Source organism: Aspergillus saccharolyticus (assembly GCF_003184585.1).
Source record: "Aspergillus saccharolyticus JOP 1030-1 unplaced genomic scaffold BP01scaffold_5, whole genome shotgun sequence".
In the NCBI taxonomy this organism is placed as follows: Eukaryota; Fungi; Ascomycota; class Eurotiomycetes; order Eurotiales; family Aspergillaceae; genus Aspergillus; species Aspergillus saccharolyticus.
This window is the reverse complement of record NW_020290615.1, coordinates 693785-719645: the sequence shown is the minus strand read 5'-3', so window position 1 is coordinate 719645 and position 25861 is coordinate 693785. Positions and strand designations below refer to the sequence as shown.

Below are 25861 nucleotides of genomic sequence, written 5' to 3'. Positions count from 1 at the left end.
GTTCCAGTTCTACACTGGCGCTGAATCTGGGGCCGTCCAAATTCGCTCCCGCCGCTTCTTTTTTAGGCTTCCATCTAAGGCGACCGGCCCCTCAATCCTGTCAAGTCTGGGCGTATCGCGTGAGACTCTCTCAACTTCAACTGTGAAGGTCAATCATTCATTCATTCATTCATTCATTCATTCATCACCCACAATTCACCCCGGACTTTCTTCCACCCTGCCGATTCTTCCAATGTTACCAGGAGATAGATACTATTTGTGACTACCAATTTTCCTGGCACTGGCTAAGTTATCAAGGGTTGCACAAACAAAGTTGAGGAGGGAGGGGAGAACCTTCTAACCAAGGACCGCAGCAGAATAGGCTGACCGCCACAGTCAAACTCACTCCCCTTCTCCTCCCAATCCCCATCATTCATCATTGCCATCATCATCATCAGCATCATCATAACTATCCTTATTTGTCTTGACCTGGTTGTCGGACATCTCGGCTACTGTGGCGTAATGGATTCTTTCTTCCGTTTCCATCTCCCGAGTCGTCCCCGTAGCTATCATTTCTGGCAGACGGGCGGCGGGCTGAGGGGTCCCCCATCCATGAAGGTCGGGGGGGCATTTTCAGCATCTCGGACGGACATCAATTCCTAACCAACACCTCAGATCGTAACTTCCGGTCCCTTGTTCTTGGCTTAAAGCTGGCCTGACCCGATACTTGAGTCAAGTCAGCTACTCTGCCTATACTCTATACTGTGTTTGAGTCATTACGGCTTAGTTTTTTTCTTACAAAACATTTTCATGAGAGGTTGGTGGTTGATACTAAGGAAGATTGGCAGCACACGTAAAGGTTAAGTTGCGCTCCAGCCCGATCGATCGGATCCACTAAACTAGCTTGAATTTTTCCTGATAAATCAGAGTTTATTATTATTCTCGAGCCACCTTTGGACCCTCCTTCGACAATGAAATTCATGATGCCTTGATTATCCGGGCCGAGCAGTTCCTACAGCGATGTTCCCGTTTCGACGTACTTGTATATTAAGTACCGTGTTTCTCTACCCCATGTCGCAACACTACCCATCACTTCATCTGATTGCACAAGCCGCATGATCCAGTTTGCTCTTGCATGCCCCTGATTCCTATTGATATTGCACGTTGATAAACTGCTCAATTCACACATTACCGGCTCGTTGAAGTCTTTCCATCCCTATCATTCGACTAGTACTAATAGAGTGTGCTACAATAATCAATGGCTTTCAAACAACCATGGAACCACCTGGCAACCAACTCAGACTGTATCATATATATATATATATATATGTGTGTGTGTGTGTGTGTGCTGCTCGCTACTAGCCTTGTACTAGATCACTTAACCGACCGACACCATGAGCGAGGAGAAGACTACTATTCTACGCAGCTATTCAATCTAAATCACCCTCCCCCTTCCGTGATGCATGCCTAGCCCCGCGTCACGATTACTAGGCAGTGGACACCCCTCGGCGTCACCCCCACGTTATCCCTATCCCCACGCTCTTCTCTCGCTGGTGCGACTCATAAGTACAAATGCCATCAATGCATTCAGTCCCAGCTTATCTGGTTGATTTCCCCGCTATACTCGATTGAACAAAGGCACGCGTTCATCATCACCCCTTGCGTCCAAACAGTAACATTGATTTAGGTTTCATCCGCCCTGCCGTTTTGACGGCCGAGGAACCAAAGAACTCCCAGGGGACGGACCTCGCCCTCGCCATCTCCTTGGTCGGGCTCTACTTCCTCTCGTCGTCATGTCTACTCTATCGCACTGCCTCTCGAGGTAATCTCATGTAGCATGTGCGAGTTCGTATGCGGTGTAGCTCCGTAGGTACTAGCCGTATTCTCCTAATGGAATAGAACTAGCGAGACATTAAATACCGAGTAAGTTCAAAGGCACAACTGACCTTGAGTGGAAGCCTTGACGTCCGTCCTGCCCTCAAGAAACGATAATCAACGAATGAGAGGGCTCTCGGGCACAATATTCACCTTGCATACCCCGAACGATTCCTTATCAACGGAACCACTTGATATACTAGTACCCATACAAGTGGCTGAGAGGGGAGCGGTGATTACATCCACCCCCATTCTTCCGACCCCCTACGTATGTGTCCCGCAATTCAAGTGCATCCACCTACCACCGACCGTCTCTGGCTGTCAACACGCCTAAAGACTGTAGATCCATGCCATGGGCAAGCATGTTTCGGGTATCTAAAGCATTGCTAGATACACCACGAACATGGGTCGTGTTGGTAGATGACTCGTAGCATCCGGCTCTGCTTCCGAGTGTTCACTACTCAAGGTTACGGAGAAAGGAAACCACAGCACGAGACTTAAGTGAGAATTATTGGAGTCAGATGGGGTTGAGCGCAGGATCACGACGATGCCTGTTCCGTGAAAAGTACACGATGACTCTTGCGTAGGCTGGTTCACTACCTGCCCGTTCTATGGAAGGATTCCTTCTCCGTTAAATCCAGAGGGTAGTTAGTAGTCACCGTTCATGAAACAGTTCTGCCGTGCTATCCGGACGAGGGAGACTTACTAGCATTTGAAATCTCAGATTGTCAGCGGGCCGCGTAACAAGGTGAGCTCATTTCGCATCTCGTCTGGCTACTGTAGCCTGTACCATGTTTGTGAAGATGGTACTAGTGTTGACTCGGGGTCGAAGCTCGCCTCGGATCCGTCTTCCGGTGCTCAGCGTAGTTGTATAACAAATAACCTGCCTGGATGATGCTTTGGGCAAGATTGGCTCTCGAAGATTCAGGACCATTCCAGGTATTGCTCGCCAAAATGACTCGGGTGAGGGGCCTTCGGTGTCTGGCGCTCCCCCGTATAGCAGCTAGCTTAACAGGGTCAGTTGATAAAAAGACACTGTCATAATGGGAACTTCTTGAAGGTAGCTGAGTACGTTGAATTCCCGGGGTGGAGAGATACTGCGGTCATGTACAACTTAAGCTGAACTCGGGTTCTAGCCCGGAATCTGTGGCGACTATATCAGAACTAAAAAAAATGGAGGACTACTTTCGCGAGTCATAAACCGAATTAACGTATCCTTAGAAGTGAGCAATTGTTCTTCCAAGACATTTGGTCACTCGGTTTTTGAAAAGGCTGTGAGCTTGAGAGTCCCTTCAAGTTATTTTAATGATACTTAATGAAATTGCAAATACATATATTGCTAACATTATGGCCTGATGAATCATGTTGTTCAATGCTGACTCGGAGTAGTAGATCCTGATTCTGCAAATGCTCATTCAACCAAGCAGTGTAGCTAGTGCCATTAAAACCTATGCCAAGAGTCCTTACATGGGCTATAGTTTCTAACAAGCTGATGCTGCCATGTTGACTGCAGGCTGCGGTCAAGAAGTATGAAGGACCAGGGTCATGTGATCATAGGTTGTTGAATATATTCTTCACACTGCACAACAATTTAAAAACTTGCTCCTCTTAGTTTGTATTGATTACGTGAAGGTTGATAATCTATGGGCTAAAGATATGATAGAAGAACAGGCACAACTTAGGAACCTGTGGTTCAAGCTTCAATCTGTTCGATGTCATTTGATGCACACTTTACTACTTAGCATGTCGAATGACATGAATTATGATCCTATTAACAAGCTCGTATATAAGAAGCCCATATGACAATTGCTGATATGATCGTGCAGTTCTAAAACATGCAGGGACATTGAACTGCCCATGACATATTATTGTTCGTCCTCACGGTATCCCATAGGCTCTTCGCCATCCATATTATTCGTTCGAGTATACTTCGATAAGCAACCAATGAGCCCGAAAATCTCCACGTGCAATGCTCTCGATATCGAGCTATACTGCCAAAACTCGTCTTGAAGGCTTCCCTTCGCCAGTTATAGTTATAGACACACTGGCCGACGAACAAATCACTACTCATGCGTGACTCGTTAGGCCAACCGTGATACCTTATAGCCTGGGCCAACCGCCGAAAATCCGTGAACATTCCTCGAGCGATGTGTAGGGGCAATCGCCTCCTCGGCATCATCAACCCCAAGCCTTGCGCGCATTCGTCGCGTGTACGCGCGATCTTCTGCATAGGGGCTTGGGCTCCGCCGCAAGTACGACCTTTCTATTATCGGTGCTCGGGGAGGGCTCCAACGCCTTCGTCCTGATCTCACCTCAGGGTACTCACTTTTACTCGTGCGAAGCAGTTTCTCGCACAAGAGAGCGAAATCCCCGTAGCTAGATGCATCTGCAATTGCCGCCCAGTCTCGGATGTTGCTTTCACTGGCCCCTGCCTCCATGATCAGAGCTCTCTTCCTATGCTCCTTTATCGACCGGGTGACTTGCTGCTCGAGCTTTCTTGCATCCTCTACCGCAACTGCCGCACGGTCTGCGACGCCCAGGATCAATTTCAGCTTCATCGCTTGCTCAAGGGACATGATATCCGCCAAGTTGGGCACCAGATATGACGGTCCTTTTCTTGCTGACACCGTGCGCGGAATTCCAAATGAGAAGGAATGGCTGGCCTTGGCGGACATTGCTACACGCAGCTCGAACTCTGCTTCGCACTGAACCACTAGAAGGAGGCGAACTATCTCTGGTAGTCCGCTCTTGCTACCAGGTTCCTCATACAATCGCCAGGAGGCATGCATCCGGTCTTTGACCGCTCCATGAATGATTCGAACCCGCTTGAACGTGGACTTCTTGCCCTTGGAGCCTTCCATGCTAATATTGAGACTGGACGGTCCGCCGTTTCCATTCGCTCCAACTGTGAATTTCTGTCCTGTCGTTATCTCCTGTTCCGACACTTCCACCCGGTCAGCCTGTGGCATAATTGTGCGAATATTGGGCGAAGCTCCTGAGCTAGCTGCCTGAAGGGCCACATCAACCTCTGCGTATCGAATGCGGTGTTTCAGCGCATGGGGCTTCATGAAATTTAGTTTGAGTTGAACTGCATGCATCTCCTGCCCCTCATGTGTAGATGAATGGATTGACTCCATCTTGGCGTCGCAGTAGATATCATGACCGTCATACTTGGCCAGTGTAAAGCCATCGCCATTCTCACGGCGAACACCATCCCAGTCATTCCGACCCAGCCTGTTTCGCGCGGAATCTATTTCAGCGTCTGCTACATCGTCCTCAATTAATCCCAGCCCATCACGGCTCGGCCTGCGCCTCGGCTCTTCCTTTCGCGTTCTCAGTATCTCATGGTTAGACGCGCTTCTAATATCAACCTCGTCTTTTGTGGTGTCTTTAGCCGAGTCTAATACATGCACGCTGCATGGAGGAGAGACCGACCGCGACCGTGCGCGTGTAGCACTATCTGCCTCAGCCTTCTCATCGAAGTGGCGTAGTAAGCGCACTATGCTCGCCGACTGTTCTGAGGCAGAAGCCAACTGTAGCACCGTCAATCCGTTAGAGTCTTTGGCGTATACGTTCGCTCCATGATGGAGCAGAAGCCACATCACTTGCTTGAAGCCACCGATGCAGGCGACGTGCAATGCTGTATTCCCATCTTCACTGTTTGCGTTGACATCAACTCCATGCTGAAGCAGCACACGTACTGGTCCAACCCATCCCGCTATAGCAGCATAATGCAGCGGTGCTCTGCCCTCGGGGTCCACTGCATGACCATCTGCTCCGTGGTGAAGAAGTGTTCTCAGCACCTCAGTTTGGTGGCGAGCCAGTGCTAAATGCAACGGCGTGCGCCCAGAATTATCCCGAAGATTAGCTTGAGCGTGGAAACTGAAGAGCAATTCGACCATGTCTTCACGTTCTTGAATGCAGGCATGATGTAATGCAGTCCTCCCTTCGCCATCCGTGGCGTCAACTTCAGCCCCGACTTCAAGGAGACGCCTTACTACACCATAGTTGGAATGACTGCTGGCCAGAAGCAGAGGAGTCATACCCCGGTTGCCAACAAAGTTGACGTCTGCCCCTCGATCGATCAACAACGACACAAGATGATCGTCATTCTTTAGAATAGCGATGTGGAGCGCGGTATCTCCGTTCAAGTCAAGAAGGTCGATAGCCGCTCCTTTGCGGAGTAGTAACTTCGTTCCGTCATAATTACCCTGGTAGGCTGCTTCGTGAAGAGTCTTCGGTTTGTCTACTCCATCAAGCTCGAGATCACTGTCAGTATACATGTAGATGTCACTGCTCGACGCGCTTGTGACACGATCAACCCTCCGCCATGATGAGGGCCCCTGTCTGCTATTGTCGGAACGGTTTCTCGAGTTAGAACCCATTGATCGACAAAGCCTCTCCGATATGGCCTGGAGATCTTGACCTTATTGAGCAATTTGCTGTTTGGTGGATGTGCAGAAGGTTTGAGCGGCGTTTGCTGCATGACGCAGCGCAAGGCTGAGGAAATTCACATGAGTCCAGGTAGGCATCCACCAGGCTAGGGACTTGGCTTCCCAGTAGATGGCGGTGCTGCCTTCTAGGCTTCTACTAGTAACGACGAGGCGTGTTTCATTTGCTATAGCCCGATTAGATAAGCGCGGTGAAAATGAAACCCTGGTGACTCGATATGACTCAAATCTGAAATGCATGGGAAAAGGATCGGTGTGTCTTATACATTGATCTTTGAAGAAATATTATATATCATTCTTTTCAAAAGGAGGAGGTAAGAGCAAAACTATTCCAATACTACTATTTATGCCAGTCTTCTCGTCGCCAACCCACGAATCTACCTCCCTGTATCGGAAGTGTTTCGAGATAAGATAAGTAGCATTCACGTGACTTCTCCACCGATCGGAGTCACTGAACTTTTTTTTCTGCCTTCTCCCCATGCACCCCTCTTGCGGCATCGATTCACGTCTGTCGTCACCACAAAATCTCGGTCGGTCGCTGCAAAGATGAAGTACGTTCTGGTCTCTGGAGGTAAGATTGAACTCATTGCTCGTGTTTGATCACGTCAAATCTCTAACAGAATGTCTCAATTAGGTGTCATCTCCGGCGTGGGCAAGGGCATTATTGCCTCCAGCACTGGTTTGCTCCTCAAAACTACTGGTCTTACGGTTACCAGTATCAAGATCGACCCTTACATCAACATCGATGCGGGCACTATGGCACCTACCGAGTCAGTATCTTGAGATCCGGCTTTCTGGTGCTGACCCCGTTTATTGACTTCACCCAGACACGGTGAGGTCTATGTCACTGATGACGGCGGTGAAATGGACCTTGACCTTGGCAACTACGAGCGCTACCTTCTCACATCACTTACTCGGGATCACAACATCACTACGGGCAAGGTGTATCAGGATGTTATCAATCGCGAGCGGATTGGTCACTACCTGGGCAAGACCGTTCAGGTCGTGCCCCACATCACCGACGCTATCCAGGAATGGATTGAGCGCGTTGCTAGAATTCCCGTGGACGAGTCTCGCGCCGAGCCTGACGTCTGCATTATCGAGCTGGGTGGTACCGTCGGAGACATTGAGAGTGCTCCCTTCATCCATGCTCTGAGCCAGCTTCAGCGCAAGGCTGGTAGGGGCAACTTCGTCCAGATCCACGTCTCCTACGTGCCCGTTATCCCTCCTGGACCGGGTGGTGAGCAGAAGACGAAACCTACACAAAGAGCCATCAGCGATGTGCGGAGTGCCGGTCTAAGCCCGGACTTGATTGCCTGTCGCTGCGAGCAGCCCCTTGAGGCGAGCACGATTCAGAAGATTGCCAACATGTGCTCTGTCGAGCAACACCAGGTCATCGCCGTTCACAATGTCACGACGACGTACCACGTTCCCCTTCTGTTGGAGAAGCAGAAGCTTATCAACACAATCACCCAGATGCTCGATCTGAAGCCGATCCAACCCACTCCCGAGCGGATCGAGCGGGGCAGTCGGATGTGGAAGGACTGGGTCGATCTCGCCCAGGGACAGGATTTCTTGCACGATCCGGTGACGATTGCCCTGGTTGGCAAGTACACTTCTCTTCACGACGCCTATATCAGTGTGTCCAAGGCCCTTGAACACGCCGCCATGTTCTGCCACAAGAAGGTCAAGATTATCTGGGTGGACTCGTCGCACCTCGAAGACGGAACCGCCCCCGCCGACTACCACAAGGCGTGGCATGCCGTTTGCACTGCGGACGGTGTCTTGGTTCCTGGCGGCTTCGGTAACCGGGGTACCGAGGGTATGATGAAGGCTATCACCTGGGCACGAACCAACAAGAAGCCCTTCTTGGGAGTCTGTCTTGGTATGCAGCTGGCTGTCCTTGAGTACTGCCGCAATGTGGTTGGCATTGAGGACGTGGGTAGCGAGGAGCTGCACCCCGCGGCCGAGAACCACGCTATCGTCTATATGCCCGAGGTCGACAAGGGCAAGCTTGGCGGAACGATGCGTCTTGGCAAGCACCCTTGTATTTTCCAGGAGAACACAGAATGGTCCCGCTTGCGGGGCATGTACGGTCCCTCTGTCTCGCAGATTGAGGAGCGCCACCGTCACCGCTACGAGGTCAACCCGGCCATGATTGAGCAGATCGAAGAGGCCGGTCTGACCTTCATCGGCAAGGACACCAAGGGCGAGCGTATGGAGATTGTTGAAATCAAGGACCACCCCTGGTTTGTGGGTGTTCAGTTCCACCCCGAGTACCTGAGCCGTGTTCTAAGCCCCAGCCGGGCTTTCCTCGGCTTCTTCGCTGCCGCGGCCGGCTGTCTCGACGAGGTATCCGAGGCCGTCGTTCAGGGCCAGCGCAGCGTTGCTCGCAAGCAATAGGTCACAGAGGAAGAGAGTGTGAGTGAAGGACAACTTCTGGTTTACAAGTGGGGGGGCAGCGGTACGACTAGCCTTGCGGGAGTTCCATTGGGAGGGATTCTGATGACGGCAATCTTAACTTACTTTGCTTTCTGGGCGTTGAAAATATAAATCCGGTAGTTAGAAGGCAGTGTCAATGCAATTTGTGGCTTATGAGTCGCTTCATGTGTATTTAATACCAAATCACTGTGGTCTTGGTACGATGGATGCACCTTAGTTCGTCGTGTCGCACCAAATTCACATCTTGGAGTTCTTGGACCCTCTCTCTGGAAGTCTGCAGTTTAAGTGTGAGAGGAAATGTGGTTCCATGGATGAAGAACAGCTGAACATCATATTTAAACCGGGCCAGTTCTGAACCCCTGCAGCGTCAGCTGGACTAGAGAACCCGATAAAGAATCGATGACCATGTTTGTTGTGTTCATCGTTTCTTCAAGGAGTGATGGGCATGCCGCATTTCCGATCGGACTGAGAATGTGGGATGTGGTTACTGGGTAACCTGGCATGTCTCGGAAAAGAAACGAGCAGGGTGGGCATAAACAATGCTCCTGACTTGTTGCAGCTATCAATCACTGATATACACCCATTGGTCTCGGGAGTAAAAGGGAATTGACTGTCCTTCGTTCTTGAGACGAGACAACAGGGTGAGAGACAAGGCTTTTTATCTATTTTGATCTGGCTCCGACTCATTGTAATCTTCATGATATGGACCAGGTGTGGTACTAGCATCAGGAGAGGGGAGAAAGACCTCTGCCTCGTTACTATATATATCACATATGATAAGATGATAGGTTATGCAGTACCGTACGGAGTACAGTCCAGTCGAAGCGGTAGTCACCTACCCAGCAGTACAACCAAGATATGACACGTCTGCGACCAGATATATACTTTCAAATTGTACTCAAGAATAGGCAATATGATGGTCCCTCGCCATTTGTTTCCTTCCCCGCAAGATGTAGGTCTGACGTGGGTGGATGTGGCTGCTGTCAGGCTGTTTGTTTAACGGTACCGACGGGGTCTCTAACAGTCGTTGCGTTTCACCACCGAGGTGACAGATGGAGCTGCAATTCACCTCCCTGGGTCTGACAGGTGGGTTTTGATGTCACATGTCTTTTGGAATCCTGGTTGCTGACGATTGGTGCCAGTACAGCATGCCGGTGAGAACGGAGCGAGGTCAGAAGAGAACAGCATTCCTGGCCATGATGTAAGTTACTGGGGTAGGGTGTTGTTTTTTCTTGTTGTGGTGTTTGTGCGAGAGACCCGGGAAATCCCCCCTTCCGGGCTGGATCCGGAAGTATCCGCCATGTCTCGAGACTCGAGAGGAATGTCTCACCCAGTCTGTGCCATAACAGTAGTAGACACAAGACATGCTATGCTGGATGTGATGATGATAGATCTTGCCCTTCTCTTCCTCTGTCTCTCTTCACGCGAAGGCTGCTCGTGTCGCACTCCGAAGGGAAGCCTTGGAGAGGATCAGCTAAGAAGCTGCAGTAGTTCAGGGGCGGGTCAGCTAAAAAAAGGACCAAAGATGAAGTGGTTCAGGAACACTCGGGGTGTGATAGGCTGAACAATGGAAATTACCAGTTGACCAGAAAACCTAAGATGACCGGAGCTAAACTGCACTGAGCTCTAGTTCCTCTCGTCTCCCAATAGTCGCCAGCCAGAACCGCAAGTCTGGACTTTTTAGTATGGAGTGAGCTTACGCCTAAGTAAGCGCCCTTGCGCCTCGTTCTTCCTGGCCCTGCTGCTACTGTCCAGTGTCCACCTTTTCCCTTTCCCTTTCTCCCCTCAAGTCCTTCTTCTTCCCCCCCAAAGTCCACTCTTTTCTGGTTTCCTTCCTATTCCCCGTTCTTGTTGCTATTCTTCATTCCCTCTTTTCCTCCCGGCCCCGGCAACAACTTCCTCCATTTCCCCCCATACCAACCCCTCTTCCACATTCTTCCTCCTTTCTCTTCCTCTACCACGTTCTCTTCACATCCTTAGCAGGTGTCGGCTTCACTCTTTCAGCTGCTCACCTTGCTGTCCATTCGTTCCGTCTGACCCAGCCTGGTCGAAATCGAACCTCCTCCCAGCGAGATATCACCGATTTCACGCCAAACGACCAACCTCAACCAACCGACCCAATACATTCTCTCTTTTGTCCTAACGACTTCGATATCACTGATCACTTACTCAGCTAATCATTGTCGCCATTCTCTTGTCATAAGACCACCTGCTCGAGGCCTTTACAAGTGATCACCATCTATTTTACCCAATTATTCCCTTCGCTGTCATACGATCGTCGTAGCACGACTGGGACTTCGACTCTTAAATCTTTTTGACGCGAACATTACCTCCTTCGTGGACCTATCTCTGACGGGATCGCGACGAAAAGCCAACCCGGAGACACTCCTTGAATCCGTAAAAATGTTGAACACCATTTCAAAGCTTGCCGCCCGCAGCGATAGCGGTGATGGGCTGTCCCCCGCCATGGTCGACCTTCTCATTTCGCTATTGGTACTTGTCCTACTCGGTCTCGTTCTGATCGGGGCTTTGCTTGTTCTGCGTCGCAAGCGGATGGACCGCAGTCTTTCCGACCTCCCCGTGCACAACGGGCAATGCGTGCCCAGCCACCGCCGCTTCACAGTGTCCGCCTCGCCGAATGCTAAGACGGAGTCGGTCCTTGTTTACGACGAGAAGCGCAGCCTCATTGAAAACTCTTCGAGCCCTCCCCCCAGCCCGGTTCCCGAGATCCGCATCACTTTCCCGGAGGAGGAAGACGAGTCCGGAAAGCGCAAGTCAGGCCGTGTGGTGGTTGTGCGGATTAGTGAGGCCGGTAGTGTTGGCTTGGAACCTTGCAACGACGAGCTGCCGCCCTATCAAACAAGCGATGCTGAACGGTTTCAGTCATTGGATATCGAGCGCATGGGTGGGCTCAAAGAGAAGGAGGCTTCTGCCAGATGGTCTTAAAAGACTTGTGCTGGTGAATATGAGAACGGCCATTTGTTACACCCACTGATCTCCAACTGATACCCTCGGATGACCGAATCTCCCCCCTGTCGCCTCCTCAAACGATACTCGAAAAAGCATCACGATCTTCAACCCGCCGCTTGCTTCGTTTCCATATCCATATTTTGAACACTCCAATTTGTTGTCCACTAGGACTTTGCACATATCCAAACACCTATTGTTCTGTCACCGCCACCATGCCCAGCACGAAACTCTTTGATCACCGCGGCAAGCTCCACAGCACCGCTTTTTTTCTCACTGAACGGGCGAGAATCGGTTCCGGAACTGCTAGGGGTCATATACTGGGCAGGATCGTGTATGGTCAAGGGGATGCTGCCTTTTTTTGATTCATATTCCTTCTTACCCCATCCTTTTCATAAGGCGTTCGATTCTTTGTGCTTGGTCACCTTGGATTTCTCGCCCTGCCACGTCTCTAGGGCCGAGAAGCCGTTCACGTATTTGGTTTTGTTGAAAGTCTCTCTTGAGCCTTCTGCATACTGTTTCTTCTCCCACTTTACCATTCTCGATAAACCAGCTCCGAACCCCTTCTTGTCTCGGTTTGTCTCTCAAGCATGACATTCAGCTGGGTAATGTATGTAACTAGTTCTGATGCATCGAGCGGCTAGTTACTCTTCATTTCGTCAAGTAGCCCGCCTCGATGCAACTCTCGCCGCACTCAAGGTACATGAATATTGACTACAAATGCTTCATTAAAGATAGAAGTTATCCCATGTCGCCATCCTCAGAACACGGCTATGCTTCTGTACATTTTTCGCGCTGTAGTATTGAGCCGCAGAGGCATCGAAATCGTCTCTACTTATGACGGAAGGCCTGCATTTGATCTTGGAAGTATGGTACCGACTTGCGACAAAACCTACGATCGTCACCTGGGTTCATTTTGTCTCCTCTGTGAGGTCTCTGCCGCGACCCACCGCATTGTGATGAGAGCTAGTCATATCACGGGAAGCATGTCCGCCCTGGCCGCAGGGCCTTGGGTAGATCTGCCACCGAGTTCGCACCCGCCTGCCAGCGCTCAACCAAACTTTAGGAAGGTGGACACTTGCTCTGCAGTAAGGTGGGAAACAGTAGATTAAGACAACGAGAGACAGTATTCAAGAGATCATCCTTCGTTTTCTCTAGGAAGTGTAAACCAAACCGACTGAGATTCCATACAGCAAGTCACAACCCACCTCATACTATTTGACTCTCGCGATACCAGATCGACGGCAAGCCCACTATACAGTCATACCCAGATTCACTCGCTCGATGACTTACATCCACATGGCTTCTTCATTGATGCTAGAACCCCTTCCGTCGACGCTCCCAGGAAGGAAGACTGCATACTGGCTTGGCTTGTGTCTCACCTCTCTTGACCCCGCCAGTCTCCATCGGGACCCCTATGTTTGTCTCTGGCACCACTTGTATTCGATATTCATCATAGATCTAGCCGCGTCGTTTCCTTTTGTTCCGATTCCTTGGACTTTTACCTATCACTGCTGTCGCCGATGTAGACCTTACACCTATAGTAGGGTTTCTGCGGGCCATGCTGACCGGTGCCAGTGGGCAATAGCATTCTCTCTGCATCCTGCTATTCGGGGACAGGGACGGGGCCTGCTAGAGATCGTAAACTTCCAAATTTGTAATGCACGCGGCTGTTCACCCCCTATCCAGGTCCCTACCTAGGCAGCTACATAACCACCTTGGTCTACCTAATCTTCCTACCAAGTTACTTCTTATCTCGCGACGTTCCTTCCTGATTGAGTGCCGGAGGAGAAGTCACCTGAGCGTTCGCGGAGTATAAACCCCCCTCGTTTCCCTCTTTTCTCAATTCCCTCTTCTTCTCGCTTCTTGCCGATCCCGTCGTGGACTTGTAAATGATCTTGGACGAAGGCCGCGTGCTGGGCTGAGATTGTTCTGGGATTGAGCTGGGGGCGGTAGGCGGTTGGGGTAGTTCATGAAATGTATTAGACCCTCCAGCCCCATGCGAGGGAACGTGCAGGCAGGCAGCGAGTGAAATGTAGCAATCGCAGTAGTAGTCGGTACGCTATTCGATGATTATATGCTACGATAAATAATCGGGTTTACGGCGCGTTGGGACATGAGTGATCATGTTCTCTGATCATGGTATCACGCAGCAGTGGGCTAGACAAAGAATGCTGCCTGCATGCTCGGGGATTTCACCCATGCTGCTGGTGAGTGACCTTGGCAGAAAATCCATGCCAGTCTTGGGTCGGTCCTTTCTATCGGTCCTTATATACTCGTTCGAGGAACGGCTCATCCTACTTTCTTGTTCATGGAAATGCCTCCCAATACCTAGGTGGGATCATATCGCTGGGCCAATTGCAGTACATGTTTTGGAAGATGAGAACCACAATTCACAAGATTCACCACCCCTTTTTGCAAGATGATACTAGACGTGACACGCACCATAGGTGCAAGCACGCGAACACAAAAAGAATGAGCCTGAAAAACTCAGACTGAAAAAGACAACTTTTCTGCACGCTGCATGGCAAAGGGGGTATTTACAGAAAAACACCGCAGGACGTAAAGTGGTAAGATATACATTTCGTTTATCATGGCAAGGGAGGAAACAAAAGACACGGGTGGAGAAGAAAACCATTGTGACACCAATCAACTTCCTCATGCTAGAGATTCCAAAGAAGCGAACATTGAGTGTGAGACGTGATGAGTACTCAGCGTCCCCATCGCGAAAAGTCCAGGTTTTGAAGGATATTCGCATCCGCAGCTGCGTTCCAATCCGTGGCAAAGTCGCTTTTTGCAGACGCGGTGCGGGATGGGAGTTCCTCGGAGAAGATATTAGCCTTCGTGTTGCGCCGCTGACCTGGATAGGTGGCTTCAGTAGCCTCGGAGCTCTGCGCCTGGGAGCCAAGGGTGCGCTCGCGGAGTCTCTTGATTTCCCGCAGCCGGTTGCGCCAGGATGAGACGTGCTCGCCGCCTTGGCTGTTCCAAACGAGCGAGAGTACGGAAGCGTTCAAGGCGAGAATACGAACAAAAGCACCGAGATTCTTTCCGGAAATGACCTTGGGCACAGTTGCAGGTGAGATCTCAGGGAAACCAGGCTTGCTCATCACCTTGACCTGATAGAACAAATTGTCGAAATTGCACCCTTTGAGATCGAATGCCGCTGGGTCATCAGTGACGCGGCAGATGGGGTTGATGACTATGTTCACAAAATTAAATTGCGAGGGCACCGTGTTGAAGTTAAACGGTGTATTCGACCGATTGAACACAATGTTGACAAAGTCGTTCCCAAGATGACGCTTCTTGTTGACACAGGCCGGATCGGTATCGAAATTGGTAGGCATCATCGTCGCTACATGGAACACAATCTCTGTCACTCGATCTCTCCAGGCATAAGTGGAATCGCCATCGAAATCAGCATGCAGGCCTTGGGTGTTGAAGCGAGCATTTTGAAGCGGAACCTTGGTACCAAGTTTGGACAGGAAGTACTCATAATCCGCGCTACCTCCAGTGTTGGACAGGATCTCGGCCTCTGTTGTTTGGCCGTTCTCGACGTACAGGACGCCGATCTTGTGACCATCGACTATGTCATTGCGATCAAAACTACTTAGAGCGCGACGGGTCATGTCATCATCGGGCAAGAGAATTGGTTGCATAACGGTAGGTGTCGGGAAGGCTGTGGTTGTTAGCTGGAGCATTACATGACTAGGTAGAACCGCGGTGCGCATGGTGCCTGGATGCAAATGCGCGTCAGGAGCCGCAGAAACTTGGTGAGGCAGGACAGGTGCGGTTCGTTGTTGGTACGTTGCGTACGTGGTACCAGATGCCTGCCTCTTCGTTACCTGCGTCAATCCAGAGACTCCAGCTGTCTCAACAGTCACGATACTCATGCCTACAATCCAGGACTTTGTGCATACTGGACCGTCTTCAGGAGAAGGTGGAAACGTCGTGTACGGGATAGTATCGCCGAGATCTGAGAAAGCAGCCCTCTGCATGAGATCGATAAACACTTGGCTTTGTTCTTCAACAGTCTCTTTTCCATACTCGTCCTTGAAGATGAGCCTGCTGGTAATCCAATTGACGTGTTTTGCTCGATCTTGCAGTTTTAAAGACAGAAACCAGAACACCATCACGTGATATGTCAAGGTGTAAATGTACTTGGACATGCCATCCTCTGACGATTCTGGGAGAGATATCAAGGATCCAGTGCTGCCAAGTCTAGCAGCTCCAGGGCCAGCTCGAGTAGGCGAGTCGGCTTTGAATCGACTTTCTCTGGATGTCTGTAAGAACCGAATACATATGCCGAAGACTGTGCGGATTTCTTCATCACGCAGGTTGACGTAGACTTCGGGCAAACGGGCGAGGAGAGCGAGGAATTCCAGGATATGGACAGCGAGATTAGACATCGTGATTACTTTCGACATCTTGTCAAGAATCCCGTTCAATGATTTCGTTACCGATAGAGGGATTTCATGACAACAGACAGAAAGAGCATGGATGCAACCACGAGAAGTGCCACCCCAAGACCCGATGATACCCATCATGAAAGCACGCACAAGCTCATCTTCTTCGCTCTTAGCGAAATGCTCATGGTAACTGATCAAAACGCATAAGAAGTCGAAAATGTACCCGGCAACATCGGTCTTTTTGGTGCCACTTGATGGTGGTGGTTCACGAAAACTATCGTTTTTGACCTGATCACACAAGACACTGCGTAACAGTTTGATTTGAGGTACAGCATTGCTGAATAAGTCCTTGTTCTGCAATTGAGCTGCCAAATGAGTGAGCACGTAGCTGTAGATGTCCCAGTTCGTTTCACGTTGCAATAACGAGATAACTGTTTCCAACCACATATTCGCCTTCAAAGCTACTTTCTGCGTTGGATCTGATTCGATTGGACTCGATGCGTTGGCGGTCGCATAAGCATACACATACGGACTTGCTTCAACTGGAGGTTCCTCTGGAAGAACTTGAGGGGTTGCAAATGTCCAGACTGGGGGCGTCGGCCTTGAGGATCGGAAAGCAACAATCGAATTTCTTCCCGTGGATCTGGATAAAATGCTGCTTGAGGGCTCTCGTGGTAGGTGTCGAGCAGTTGATATTGATCGCGATTGGTCATTGTCAGCACTTAGGTCGGCAGTAGAATCTTCATGTGATTTGGAGCCTGCGTCAACACTCCGCCCAGATACCTGCATCACGAAATCATCTTCAGGAGTCGAGACAACGGTTATAGAACCGGTGGCATCGCATCGCAGCCGGTAAAGTAGCTTAAGGGAGGATAGGCGTGAATCCACAGGCCGCTCAAGGGATTGCGCTATTTTCAGCAGGGCCTCGAACACCGATGTCGCCTTATTTGCTGACATGTTGAGTGTTCGCAAAAATATTTTCACAAGCCCAGCCGCGCAGACATTCGCCAGAGACGACTCCAGTACACTTGTGAATGACTGTCGATCAGGAGACAGTGTGGTTGCTTCCGAGAATGCGAGACTCTCCTTCTCCAGATCTTTACTCATAGGAGAGCCAAGGGCATGAATTAGCTGATCGAAGGCATCTTGGTCGCTGACTGTGATGGAAACGTCAACAAGAAAAGCGACCAGCGATTCCAGCAGCAATATGTCGTCCTCTTCATTGAATCTCTCAAGCATTATTTTGAGAAGACCTTCCTCTTGGAAATAAGCAAGTGACTCGGGGCTGTTGAAGGATTCCTTCAGTGTATCTAGCGCGAGAATTCGAATATCAGAGGGCTTTGTGCGTGAGCGAATGAAGCAGCGAATTATTCTTTGGGAATGCAGTAGCCAATCCTCACTCCCAGGAGAACAGAAACGCTCCTGGCGCATGGTGTCCAGAACGAGCTCAGCCTGCGGAGGCTCGATGTAGCGACAGGCGTTCATGAGGAATCGGGTGGAGTCCAAACGTTGCTGTTTGTTCAAACGGTCCCAGAGGGATTCAAGGCTGGAAGCAATCTGAATAGTGTTGGCAAGGATGCTGGATTTGGCATCATCGACAACGCTGCCTTTGGGGGTGATTTGTTGAGAGTCTGAGATTGTGGGGTCCGGTTGCTCAGGCTCATCAACGGCTCTGGCGGAACACACATTGAGTAAATCGACGAAAGCACCCCAGTCCTTTTCTAAAGCCACTCGGACATAGTCCCCCTCCAGAATATTTAAGCATAGATCCAGTATGTCTGCTTCCAGCCGGCTCTCATCCTTCCCCGTGGCGGCTTTCAAGCAGTCAACCAAGTGCTCGAATTGCATTTCTGGAATCCCGTCCTGGCCATGTGCACGAATTATGTCCGTCAACACATATACAGTTCCTCGCACAACATTGAGATTCCGACTCTTCTCTTCGGAGCATTCTGTCAGAAACGAGAACAACTCCTTGACCATATCCGCCTTCCTCTTCGACTTCGCCAGACTTCGGACAACTCTTGACGTCGGACCCGACAAAGGTTTGACAGAGGCATGGATGCTGCACAATACCTCAAGCAAGGGAATAAAACTTCCATCGGGTACGTCGGCGTATAAAATGACCGCGTCAAACACGCTGAGCGAATTTTTGATATCTGCTGCAACGCTTGTTTTTCTGCATATGGCGAAAAGCTGTTCTAACAGTGCTTGTACTTCTTCACTGCTAGGAGGCTTCCGCTGTAAAGTGATGAGATCGACCACGAACTGCAGCACATCATCCAAAATAGTGTCATCAATGGTGAGTCCATTCTTCCCTGGCTTTACTTTTCTAGCTTTCATCCGAACTGAAGAGGTTACTTCATAGAGCGGAACAAGGCAAGCAGATATCAGAGGAAAGACAGAGGAACCAGTGAACTCCATTCTTCTCCCATGATCCGACAGCTTTATCAGCGCCTGAATACGCGCTGGTATGACATCACTTTCCGAAGGGCTCGATATTGCGTCGAAAACCGTGCGACGTGCTGCAGGGGATAGATCTTGCCGTGCCGCGACAGCTTCCAGCAGCAGCGAACCACTCCGTCGAGCCTCTAGAGAGCTTTCATTCTGAATAAGATATGCTCCTGCTTCCCAGAGAGCGATAGCTTGTTCCGGAGTGTACCATTGGACCGACTTCGCAACTTGTTCTGCCTCATCGGCAGCATGTCCTAAATTCTGCCTCTGGGTCAGTGTTCGGAGTGCCGCGTCGAAGTCCCGTGCACCTGAGGTGTCGGAAGAGCTGGAAACGACGCTTCCACGATGCATTGATGCTTGCTCTCACCCAGGGCGGCTATTATTGCGCTCATCCGTGTATTTGTGATAAACAAGATCACTGCTGTCTGCAAGTGACAGGAGAGGGCGACCTGAATTGGATAATCCTAGGGAATGGGAAACTCGGGGAAAACTTGGTGCTGAATGTTGAGACTAAGAAGGAACTGCAGCATCGTCAAATTGCATGCGCCCTGGTACAATGGAGGGCTAAATTTGGCTCTTCAAGGCAACGGATCGTATCGCTGGCGGATGACTAGTTAGCAACGGGCCATGATCACAGGTTGCTATGGTCAGCTGAAGCAGGCAAAGTCCAGAGCGGTGTTCCACCCTGCACACGAGCTCACATACCATTGGCGGGTCATATGAAGACCTTGAATGACAACAACAGGGCCACGAAGGGTTATGAGGTTTCGGGATGGGCGTTACACTTAAAAACACTGTCACCACCTCTTTTGATCGATGGACGGGTTACCCCGCGTGACAAAAAGCAACGGATTTGGTGATAGGCAGTGAATATATTGCCATATAAGGAGAGAATTCGCTTGCAGAAGCACGGCTCAATAGAGCTATAGTAAACAATTAAAGGAAGTTAGATTATATCCAGAGCAAGAGTGTGCCAAGCCACTTTTCCCCTCAGAGCATCGATGATGATGATCTGGCGGAGGCTCGGGAAGGGTTTGATCCGCACAGTCACCTGACAGGCCAAACCACCCCGCGGTGATTGCTCTCACCGCCTAGATTTTGCAAAGCAACCGCCAAACAAACTGCCCAAACCAGAACTTTAGCTCCTCCGGCTTGCGCTGAATCCATCTTGTCAAACACATAATCTACTCTACCAAGGAGTTTCGCCCACTTTTCACGGTGACCATATCCTTTTAACAACGGACTGATCTCAACAGCTCTTGGTTCAAGCTTTCCCCCACCTATTTCGTTCATTGTCTGAGCACCTCGACCTCTACCCCACTCCTCAAAATGGCTGACGGTCTTGGGGCTCTTGCGCAGCTCCTTGAGGCAAGTTTGGACCCCAGGCAAAACAAGCAAGGTTAGTATCATCCTTTAGCTCTCTGTTGCCACTGTAGTTATCTGTTCTTCGATCCACTCTGAGATGTCTGTTCATGTTTCATTTTCTGTACATCCCCGAGCGAATAATTGACATTTTTGCCAGCCGAACTTGCTCTCCGCCAGGAGGAGAAAAAGCCGGGCTACTCTTTGCAGCTTCTTCAAATCACTGCCTCCGCTACTTACCCTTATACCACCCGTCTGGCTAGTGCGCTTTGCTTCAAGAACTTCATCAAGAGGAACTGGACCGACGAAGATGGAAATTACAAGCTCCAAGAGGACGAGGTCGCCACAATCAAGCGGGAGCTGATCAGCTTGATGATCTCCGTGCCTGCAAACATCCAAAGCCAGCTCGGTGAAGCTGTCAGCGTAATTGCTGATAGTGACTTCTGGCAGAGATGGGATACCCTAGTGGATGTGAGTGATCACTGGCGCTTATCATCCGCTGCGCTCTCGATTGACCATTTTAGGATCTCGTTTCCAGGCTCCAACCTATCAACCCCACGGTCAACAACGGCGTCCTACAAGTTGCGCACTCCATCTTCAAGAGATGGAGACCCTTGTTCCGGTCGGATGAGCTTTACAGTGAAATCAACCATGTCCTCGAGAGATTTGGCAGTCCTTTCTTGGCGTTATTCGAGGTACGTATCACCCGGGATGTTTCATCCTCACTTTCAGAACACGGAATGGCCTTGACCTTGTGCTAATCGATCTTAGGGATTGGACACCTTCCTTGAACAAAACAAAGCCAACAAAGAAAACCTCATTCAAGGTTTTACTCAGCTCAACTTGATGGTCAAGTTGATGTACGACCTCTCTTGCCACGATCTTCCACCCATGTTCGAAGAAAATATTTCAGGGATAGCTTCGCTCTTGCTCAAGTACCTCACGTACGATAACCAACTGCTGCACACTGATGATGACACCGAAGCCGGACCTTTGGAGTTCGCTCGCGCCGGAATTTTCGAAGTCTTGACTCTTTATGTTCAGAAATATATGGATGAGTTCAAGCCTCATGTCGGCCAATTTGTTGAGAGCTCCTGGAACTTCCTGACCACGGTCGGACAAGAAACCAAGTACGACATTCTGGTCAGCCGAGCTCTGCAGTTCTTGACTTCCATTGCTGGCATGTCTGAGCATGCAGTTGTGTTCCAAGCCGAAGGCACACTTAGCCAGATAATTGAAAAGGTCATTCTGCCCAATGTTAGCTTGCGTGAGTCCGACGAAGAGCTTTTCGAGGATGAGCCGATTGAATTCATCCGCCGCGACCTGGAGGGTTCCGACAGCGACACCAGACGCCGTGCTGCTACTGACTTCTTGAGACGTCTTGCTGAGAGATTTGAAGAGTCCGTCACTACTGTGGTCCTTAAGTACACAGAGCACTATCTTGCGGAGTATGCCAAAGATCCTGCTTCAAATTGGAAGGCCAAGGATACTGCCACTTATCTCTACTCCGCTGTGGCGGCCAAGGGAGTTGCGACTGCCAGTCACGGTGTCACCGCTACGAATTCGCTCATTAGCATTACCGATTATTTCCAGAAGCATCTTGCTGCCGACCTCGTCAACAGTGAGGGAGTACACCCCATTCTCAAGGTCGACGCCATCAAGTATCTGTACCTCTTCCGGAGTATCATCACCAAGGAACAGTGGCAAGAAGTACTTCCCATGCTTGTCAACCAGCTTGGTTCTTCGAACTTTGTCGTGTATAGCTATGCAGCAATTGCTGTTGAGCGAGTGCTATACCTTGCGGATAGCCAGGGCCAACCGATTATTGCTCCTGCTACTATCACGCCCTTGGCCAAGGATCTTCTAGAACACATCTTCTCTTTGATCGAAAAGGACCCTGCCCCTGAGAAGGTCCAGGAGAATGAGTTCTTGATGAGATGTGCCATGAGAGTTCTTATTGTCATCAAGGAGGGTGTTGTCCCCCACACTGACATGGTCCTTCAGCACCTGATCAACATCACAACCGTGATCAGCCGCAACCCTAGCAACCCCAGGTTCTATTACTTCCATTTCGAAGCTTTGGGTGCCTTTATACGGTTCGTGCGCTATCTGGCCATCCGGGCTACGATTACTGACATTCCCACTAGTTTTGCCGCCCCTGCCAATCCGGAGAAACTTGAGCAAGCCCTCTACACGCCTTTCGCCGAAATCCTACAAGGCGACGTTCAAGGTATTATTATGCCCAGGCACAAATATGTACGGACTGTTACTGATACATTCACAGAGTTTATGCCTTACATTTTCCAGCTTTTTGCTGCTCTGCTTGAAGCCAATCCTTCCGGAACCCTGCCGAACTATTACCAAAATCTGATTGCGCCAATCCTGATGCCTGTCATGTGGGAGTCGAAGGGTAACATCCCGGCGCTTGTGCGGTTGCTATCCAGCATCATTCCTCGCGGTGCTCAGTACATCATGCAAAATGACCAGGTTGCACCTATCCTCGGTATTTTTCAGAAGTTGCTCTCGACCAAGACCAATGAAGGTTATGGTTTCGATCTGTTGGAGGCCGTCATTACAGGATTCCCTCCGTGAGTAGTTCATTCGAGAAAGAATCCGTGTTGGACTTACTGACGGCTTTGTAGTGCAACACTTGAGCAGTATTTCGTCTCTATCATGCAGGTCATCCTTACACGTCTCCAAAATTCGAAGACTGAAACTCTCACTATTCGATTTGTTCGTTTCTTCCATTTTGTATCCGCTCAGGACGAGAGGGGTTACAGCGCCGACTTCTTCATTCAAGTGGTAGACAAGGTACAACCAGAGTAAGGATTTTTCTGCCCCCATTGCCCGGTGATCAACATGCTGACATGTTTGTAGCCTGTTCACACCCATTTACTTGAACATTATCCTCCCAGAGACGCAAAAGCTGGCCCGCCCATTGGATCGCAAGACCGCTGTACTATCATTCACCAAGACCCTGGCTAACTCGGAGGCATTTGCCAACCGCTACAAGAAGGGGTGGGCTTTCACCTGCGAAGCTCTGCTCAAGCTTCTGGAGCTTCCTCCTCTTCCTGCAAGCAAGGACGATATCATTGCTGAGCACGACGTCGAGGATATGGCATTTGGTGTCGGCTTTACCGCATTGAACAGCATCCGGCCTGTGCCCCGTGACCCTTGGCCCGAGACTGGTGCCGATCTCAAGGCTTGGACCGGAAAGTATTTAAAGGAAGCAGATGCCAAGTACAGTGGCCGGATATCTGGCTTTGTTCAAGAGCGTCTTGGAGAGGATGCCAAGCGCGTGCTCACCAGCTACATTGCATAAGCAAGTCGTGGACTTGGTTTAGCATCCTAAGTCTAGGCACTTTGCTGGCGTCTCTATAAGCTTTATATTTTTTCTTATTTGCATATTCCCCTAAAATAAACCACGGAGAGGAAATGATATGTGGGTGCGGCTGCATCCCTGTATGTCCTGATGAACTATAGATGAAGAATTCAACCTGCTTAATAACTTGATGTACTTACTGCTGTCTGTGTAATGGTGCGTGTGCCTACCAATAACAAGCTAGAACCACGCGGTACCTGCTACAACTTTGAAAAGGCATAAGCTATTGCTTCTGCCCATGCGTGTCTGGAACGACGTCCGTCTCCCCTCCTCGCCGATGTTCTAAGAACTCGCTTGCACTTTCGTCCATTTCTCCCATGAGTTCGACGTTGTCAAGCTCTTCCGTTGCTCCTTCTTGGCCCTTTTCTAAGTCACGATATTTGCGCCGAGCCTTCTTCATCTTGCTTGCTTTCTTTTTTCGTGCTCGATCAGCCTTGATGGCGGCGCGGCTATTGTCTCCATTGAGAAGCTGTTCGACTTTATCAGCCAGAATCTGCCGAGCATATTTCTCATTCTGCGACCGCGACCGGGTAGCTTGTGACTTGACCACTATGCCGGTGGGCTTGTGAATGATCTGGACGGCGGAATTGGTTTTGTTCTAAGCGTTCAATAGAGCATGATTAGCGTGTGATGCTTGTAAGGGCCGGCCAGAGCATTATAGACGTGGCTCACGATTTTTTGCCCCCCGGGACCAGTGCCCTTGAGGTAGGAAATGGTCAAGTCGGCATCTTGGAACTTCAGTCGAGGAGGGAGGGGCTTATCGGCTAGAGAGAGGGCGGAGATAGAAAACGATCTCCGCGAGAGGTTTATGTATGAGAGGTATGTGAAGGGGTTAGTACAGTGTGCTAGGTGTAAGGCGCGGAACATGGTGAGTGAAGGAGTTGCGGCAGTATTCTATTCACCAGACGGGATAAGGTGCTCATGATTGAAGAAGCTACGGCAACCTGTGTTGAATCGGTATTCCATTACCATACGTTTCTAGTAGTTATACCAAACGACATTTGTAATACACAAGACCCTCCCTCCCTCGCTCAGCAACCTCTGACCATCGAACACTAAAACATGTCGTTGCAACTTTATACAGCGTTCTATTTCTTTGAGACTTGGGTTACTATTTCATGCTTTTTGATCAGCCGTGGAAAATCATCCTCCAGCGGAGAGGCTGACGTACGCTTATCAGTGGATTTATGGGGTGACACGCCAATGAGACCAAGCAAGCACTTACCGGTACGAATACGATCCGAAACGGAAATCCAGCCAGACTGTGCTGAGTGTCTGCAGTCTGCACTGCCTGCGTTGGACAGACAAACCAATCTGTCTGCTGGACCCTTGAGTGGAACCTCTTTGCGCTGCCGTATTTAGACTCTTAGAGCCTTAGTTAGACTAATGTGTAGGTCGTCAATCTAGTTAGTGTCTGCAGCCAATTTTGAAACAGTTGTCCAGATCCAGCATGGACGTCTTTCATTCGCTCCCTACTACTTTTTTTTGAAGCTACTCGGAGTACTCAGTATTAACGTATTTCCCAACCATTCTCCAGCTTCTTTCCCTTCTTCCCACCTCCTCTCCCCCACCTCCATAAGACACAAAAGCAGTACTACTTGCCACTTTTACCTTTATCCTCCCTTTGACCCTTTATTTACCATTTATTACCATTTCAAGTGGCTGCGTTTTGCGAAGCCCATCGTCATACGGCGGTCTTTTGATTCCGCGCTGTTTCTCGCCCCCCGTCCCCTCTCGGCCATTTACTCGTCTGCCTAGACTAGGAATTTCACAGCCTGTCTCTTCGGCTGTCAGTCTTTCTGCCTGTCAGATCATGGATGCTTGGTAGATCTTGGCACTACTCGCACTCATCCCTTCACCGCGCGCTGCCTAACAAAGTGTTTCTCCCTCTAGATCATTCGTGGTAAATCCCCTGGAGTCGATTCTCTCCCCAAAACACAACTCCAACACAGTGGATTTCTCCTCTCTTGCTCGCTGCACCATATCGACAAGCCTTACCGGCTGACCATCTCTCGTCAGTCGCTCCAACGCAGTCGCAATTGGTGGATCACAGCAATGACATTCCTACTTTGGCTTGTCACGAGTCTGGTGCGCTGGGTTCGACTCAAGATATATCAGTATGAAGTGACTTTCGCCGTGTACATGCTCACCCCTACAGAAAAGTTCATCTTTAGTATGTCAGCTTGTGTCCCTCCGGAACACTTTCCTGCTTAGAGAAAATGCTTCCAACCCCAAATTTCTGCCATGCGCTAACGCTGTAATTTGAAAAGACTCGCTCCTTTTAACCCTTCTCACGATGATTGTCACCGGAATCTACGTCTATTTGCCCGATCATATTCGGGCCATCTACAGCCACTTATACTACTACTGGGTCGGTGAACGTCCGTTCATCTCTGGAAACCTCCCTACCATTAGTTCCGTATTCCGAGAAGTTGGTACTCAGACTATGGACGTTCTCTACGAGACAGCCAAAAATCAAGCTGCTACCGTTACTGATTCCATCGCCGAACTCTAATATCCTTTATTGGCATGATCTCTGCATGGAT

The 25861-nt window shown here is 49.9% G+C and overlaps 9 protein-coding genes across 9 annotated transcripts; 5 read left to right on the top strand and 4 right to left on the bottom strand.

The window, feature by feature from the left end:
* Positions 1-3935: 3935 nt before the first annotated feature.
* BP01DRAFT_265842 (ankyrin repeat domain-containing protein) lies at positions 3936-5795 on the bottom strand (the record flags this gene model as incomplete). Its single annotated transcript, XM_025571346.1, has 2 exons — positions 3936-5211; positions 5290-5795. Coding segments are annotated over 2 exons (1782 nt in total), but the record flags the coding sequence as incomplete, so codon positions are not given.
* Positions 5796-6766: 971 nt separating this feature from the next.
* Positions 6767-8995, top strand: BP01DRAFT_389485 (putative CTP synthase). Its single transcript, XM_025577926.1, has 3 exons — positions 6767-6876; positions 6940-7075; positions 7133-8995. Exons 1-3 carry the CDS (start codon positions 6852-6854, stop codon positions 8706-8708), a joined length of 1737 nt encoding a protein of 578 aa, XP_025434185.1. The 5' UTR covers positions 6767-6851; the 3' UTR covers positions 8709-8995.
* Positions 8996-9463: 468 nt separating this feature from the next.
* BP01DRAFT_354048 (uncharacterized protein) lies at positions 9464-10226 on the bottom strand. Its single transcript, XM_025574338.1, has one exon. It carries the CDS (start codon positions 10111-10113, stop codon positions 9919-9921), a length of 195 nt encoding a protein of 64 aa, XP_025434184.1. The 5' UTR covers positions 10114-10226; the 3' UTR covers positions 9464-9918.
* An 811-nt stretch (positions 10227-11037) lies between these two features.
* BP01DRAFT_177723 (uncharacterized protein) lies at positions 11038-11872 on the top strand. Its single transcript, XM_025570844.1, has one exon. It carries the CDS (start codon positions 11151-11153, stop codon positions 11691-11693), a length of 543 nt encoding a protein of 180 aa, XP_025434183.1. The 5' UTR covers positions 11038-11150; the 3' UTR covers positions 11694-11872.
* A 2553-nt stretch (positions 11873-14425) lies between these two features.
* On the bottom strand, positions 14426-18922 carry BP01DRAFT_363371 (putative GTPase activating protein (Tsc2); the record flags this gene model as incomplete). The annotated part of the gene is made up of 1 exon (XM_025576272.1): positions 14426-18922. One exon carries the CDS (start codon positions 18920-18922, stop codon positions 14426-14428), a length of 4497 nt encoding a protein of 1498 aa, XP_025434182.1.
* An 805-nt stretch (positions 18923-19727) lies between these two features.
* On the top strand, positions 19728-23455 carry BP01DRAFT_354045 (putative chromosome segregation protein Cse1). The gene is made up of 8 exons (XM_025574337.1): positions 19728-19970; positions 20094-20404; positions 20458-20628; positions 20705-22029; positions 22081-22163; positions 22218-22521; positions 22576-22755; positions 22811-23455. The coding sequence occupies exons 1-8, from the start codon at positions 19901-19903 to the stop codon at positions 23253-23255; spliced, it is 2889 nt and encodes a 962-aa protein (XP_025434181.1). The 5' UTR covers positions 19728-19900; the 3' UTR covers positions 23256-23455.
* Positions 23430-24211, bottom strand: BP01DRAFT_354043 (uncharacterized protein). Its single transcript, XM_025574336.1, has 2 exons — positions 23988-24211; positions 23430-23913 (listed from the first exon to the last, which is right to left on the bottom strand). Exons 1-2 carry the CDS (start codon positions 24180-24182, stop codon positions 23539-23541), a joined length of 570 nt encoding a protein of 189 aa, XP_025434180.1. The 5' UTR covers positions 24183-24211; the 3' UTR covers positions 23430-23538.
* Positions 24212-24259: 48 nt separating this feature from the next.
* BP01DRAFT_177645 (uncharacterized protein) lies at positions 24260-25164 on the top strand. Its single transcript, XM_025570842.1, has 2 exons — positions 24260-24542; positions 24723-25164. Exons 1-2 carry the CDS (start codon positions 24378-24380, stop codon positions 25071-25073), a joined length of 516 nt encoding a protein of 171 aa, XP_025434179.1. The 5' UTR covers positions 24260-24377; the 3' UTR covers positions 25074-25164.
* A 206-nt stretch (positions 25165-25370) lies between these two features.
* On the top strand, positions 25371-25830 carry BP01DRAFT_363368 (serine palmitoyltransferase small subunit family protein; the record flags this gene model as incomplete). Its single annotated transcript, XM_025576271.1, has 2 exons — positions 25371-25488; positions 25586-25830. The coding sequence occupies 2 exons, from the start codon at positions 25371-25373 to the stop codon at positions 25828-25830; spliced, it is 363 nt and encodes a 120-aa protein (XP_025434178.1).
* Between the last annotated feature and the right edge of the window lie 31 nt (positions 25831-25861).

What these genes read in the sequence shown, in the direction of transcription:
- BP01DRAFT_389485 (XM_025577926.1), top strand. Translation starts at nt 6,852, where the DNA reads ATGAAGTACGTTCTGGTCTCTGGAG. An exon ending in GTACGTTCTGGTCTCTGGAG is followed by an intron (nt 6,877 to 6,939) that starts GTAAGATTGAAC and finishes TGTCTCAATTAG; the next exon opens with GTGTCATCTCCGGCGTGGGC. An exon ending in GGCACTATGGCACCTACCGA is followed by an intron (nt 7,076 to 7,132) that starts GTCAGTATCTTG and finishes GACTTCACCCAG; the next exon opens with ACACGGTGAGGTCTATGTCA.
- BP01DRAFT_354048 (XM_025574338.1), bottom strand. Translation starts at nt 10,113, where the DNA reads ATGTCTTGTGTCTACTACTGTTATGGCACAGACTGGGTGAGACATTCC.
- BP01DRAFT_177723 (XM_025570844.1), top strand. Translation starts at nt 11,151, where the DNA reads ATGTTGAACACCATTTCAAAGCTTGCCGCCCGCAGCGATAGCGGTGAT.
- BP01DRAFT_354045 (XM_025574337.1), top strand. Translation starts at nt 19,901, where the DNA reads ATGGCTGACGGTCTTGGGGCTCTTGCGCAGCTCCTTGAGGCAAGTTTG. An exon ending in GCTTTGGGTGCCTTTATACG is followed by an intron (nt 22,030 to 22,080) that starts GTTCGTGCGCTA and finishes CATTCCCACTAG; the next exon opens with TTTTGCCGCCCCTGCCAATC. An exon ending in GTAGACAAGGTACAACCAGA is followed by an intron (nt 22,756 to 22,810) that starts GTAAGGATTTTT and finishes ACATGTTTGTAG; the next exon opens with CCTGTTCACACCCATTTACT.
- BP01DRAFT_354043 (XM_025574336.1), bottom strand. Translation starts at nt 24,182, where the DNA reads ATGTTCCGCGCCTTACACCTAGCACACTGTACTAACCCCTTCACATAC. An exon ending in GTCCCGGGGGGCAAAAAATC is followed by an intron (nt 23,914 to 23,987) that starts GTGAGCCACGTC and finishes TTGAACGCTTAG; the next exon opens with AACAAAACCAATTCCGCCGT.
- BP01DRAFT_177645 (XM_025570842.1), top strand. Translation starts at nt 24,378, where the DNA reads ATGTCGTTGCAACTTTATACAGCGTTCTATTTCTTTGAGACTTGGGTT. An exon ending in GACCAAGCAAGCACTTACCG is followed by an intron (nt 24,543 to 24,722) that starts GTACGAATACGA and finishes TCGTCAATCTAG; the next exon opens with TTAGTGTCTGCAGCCAATTT.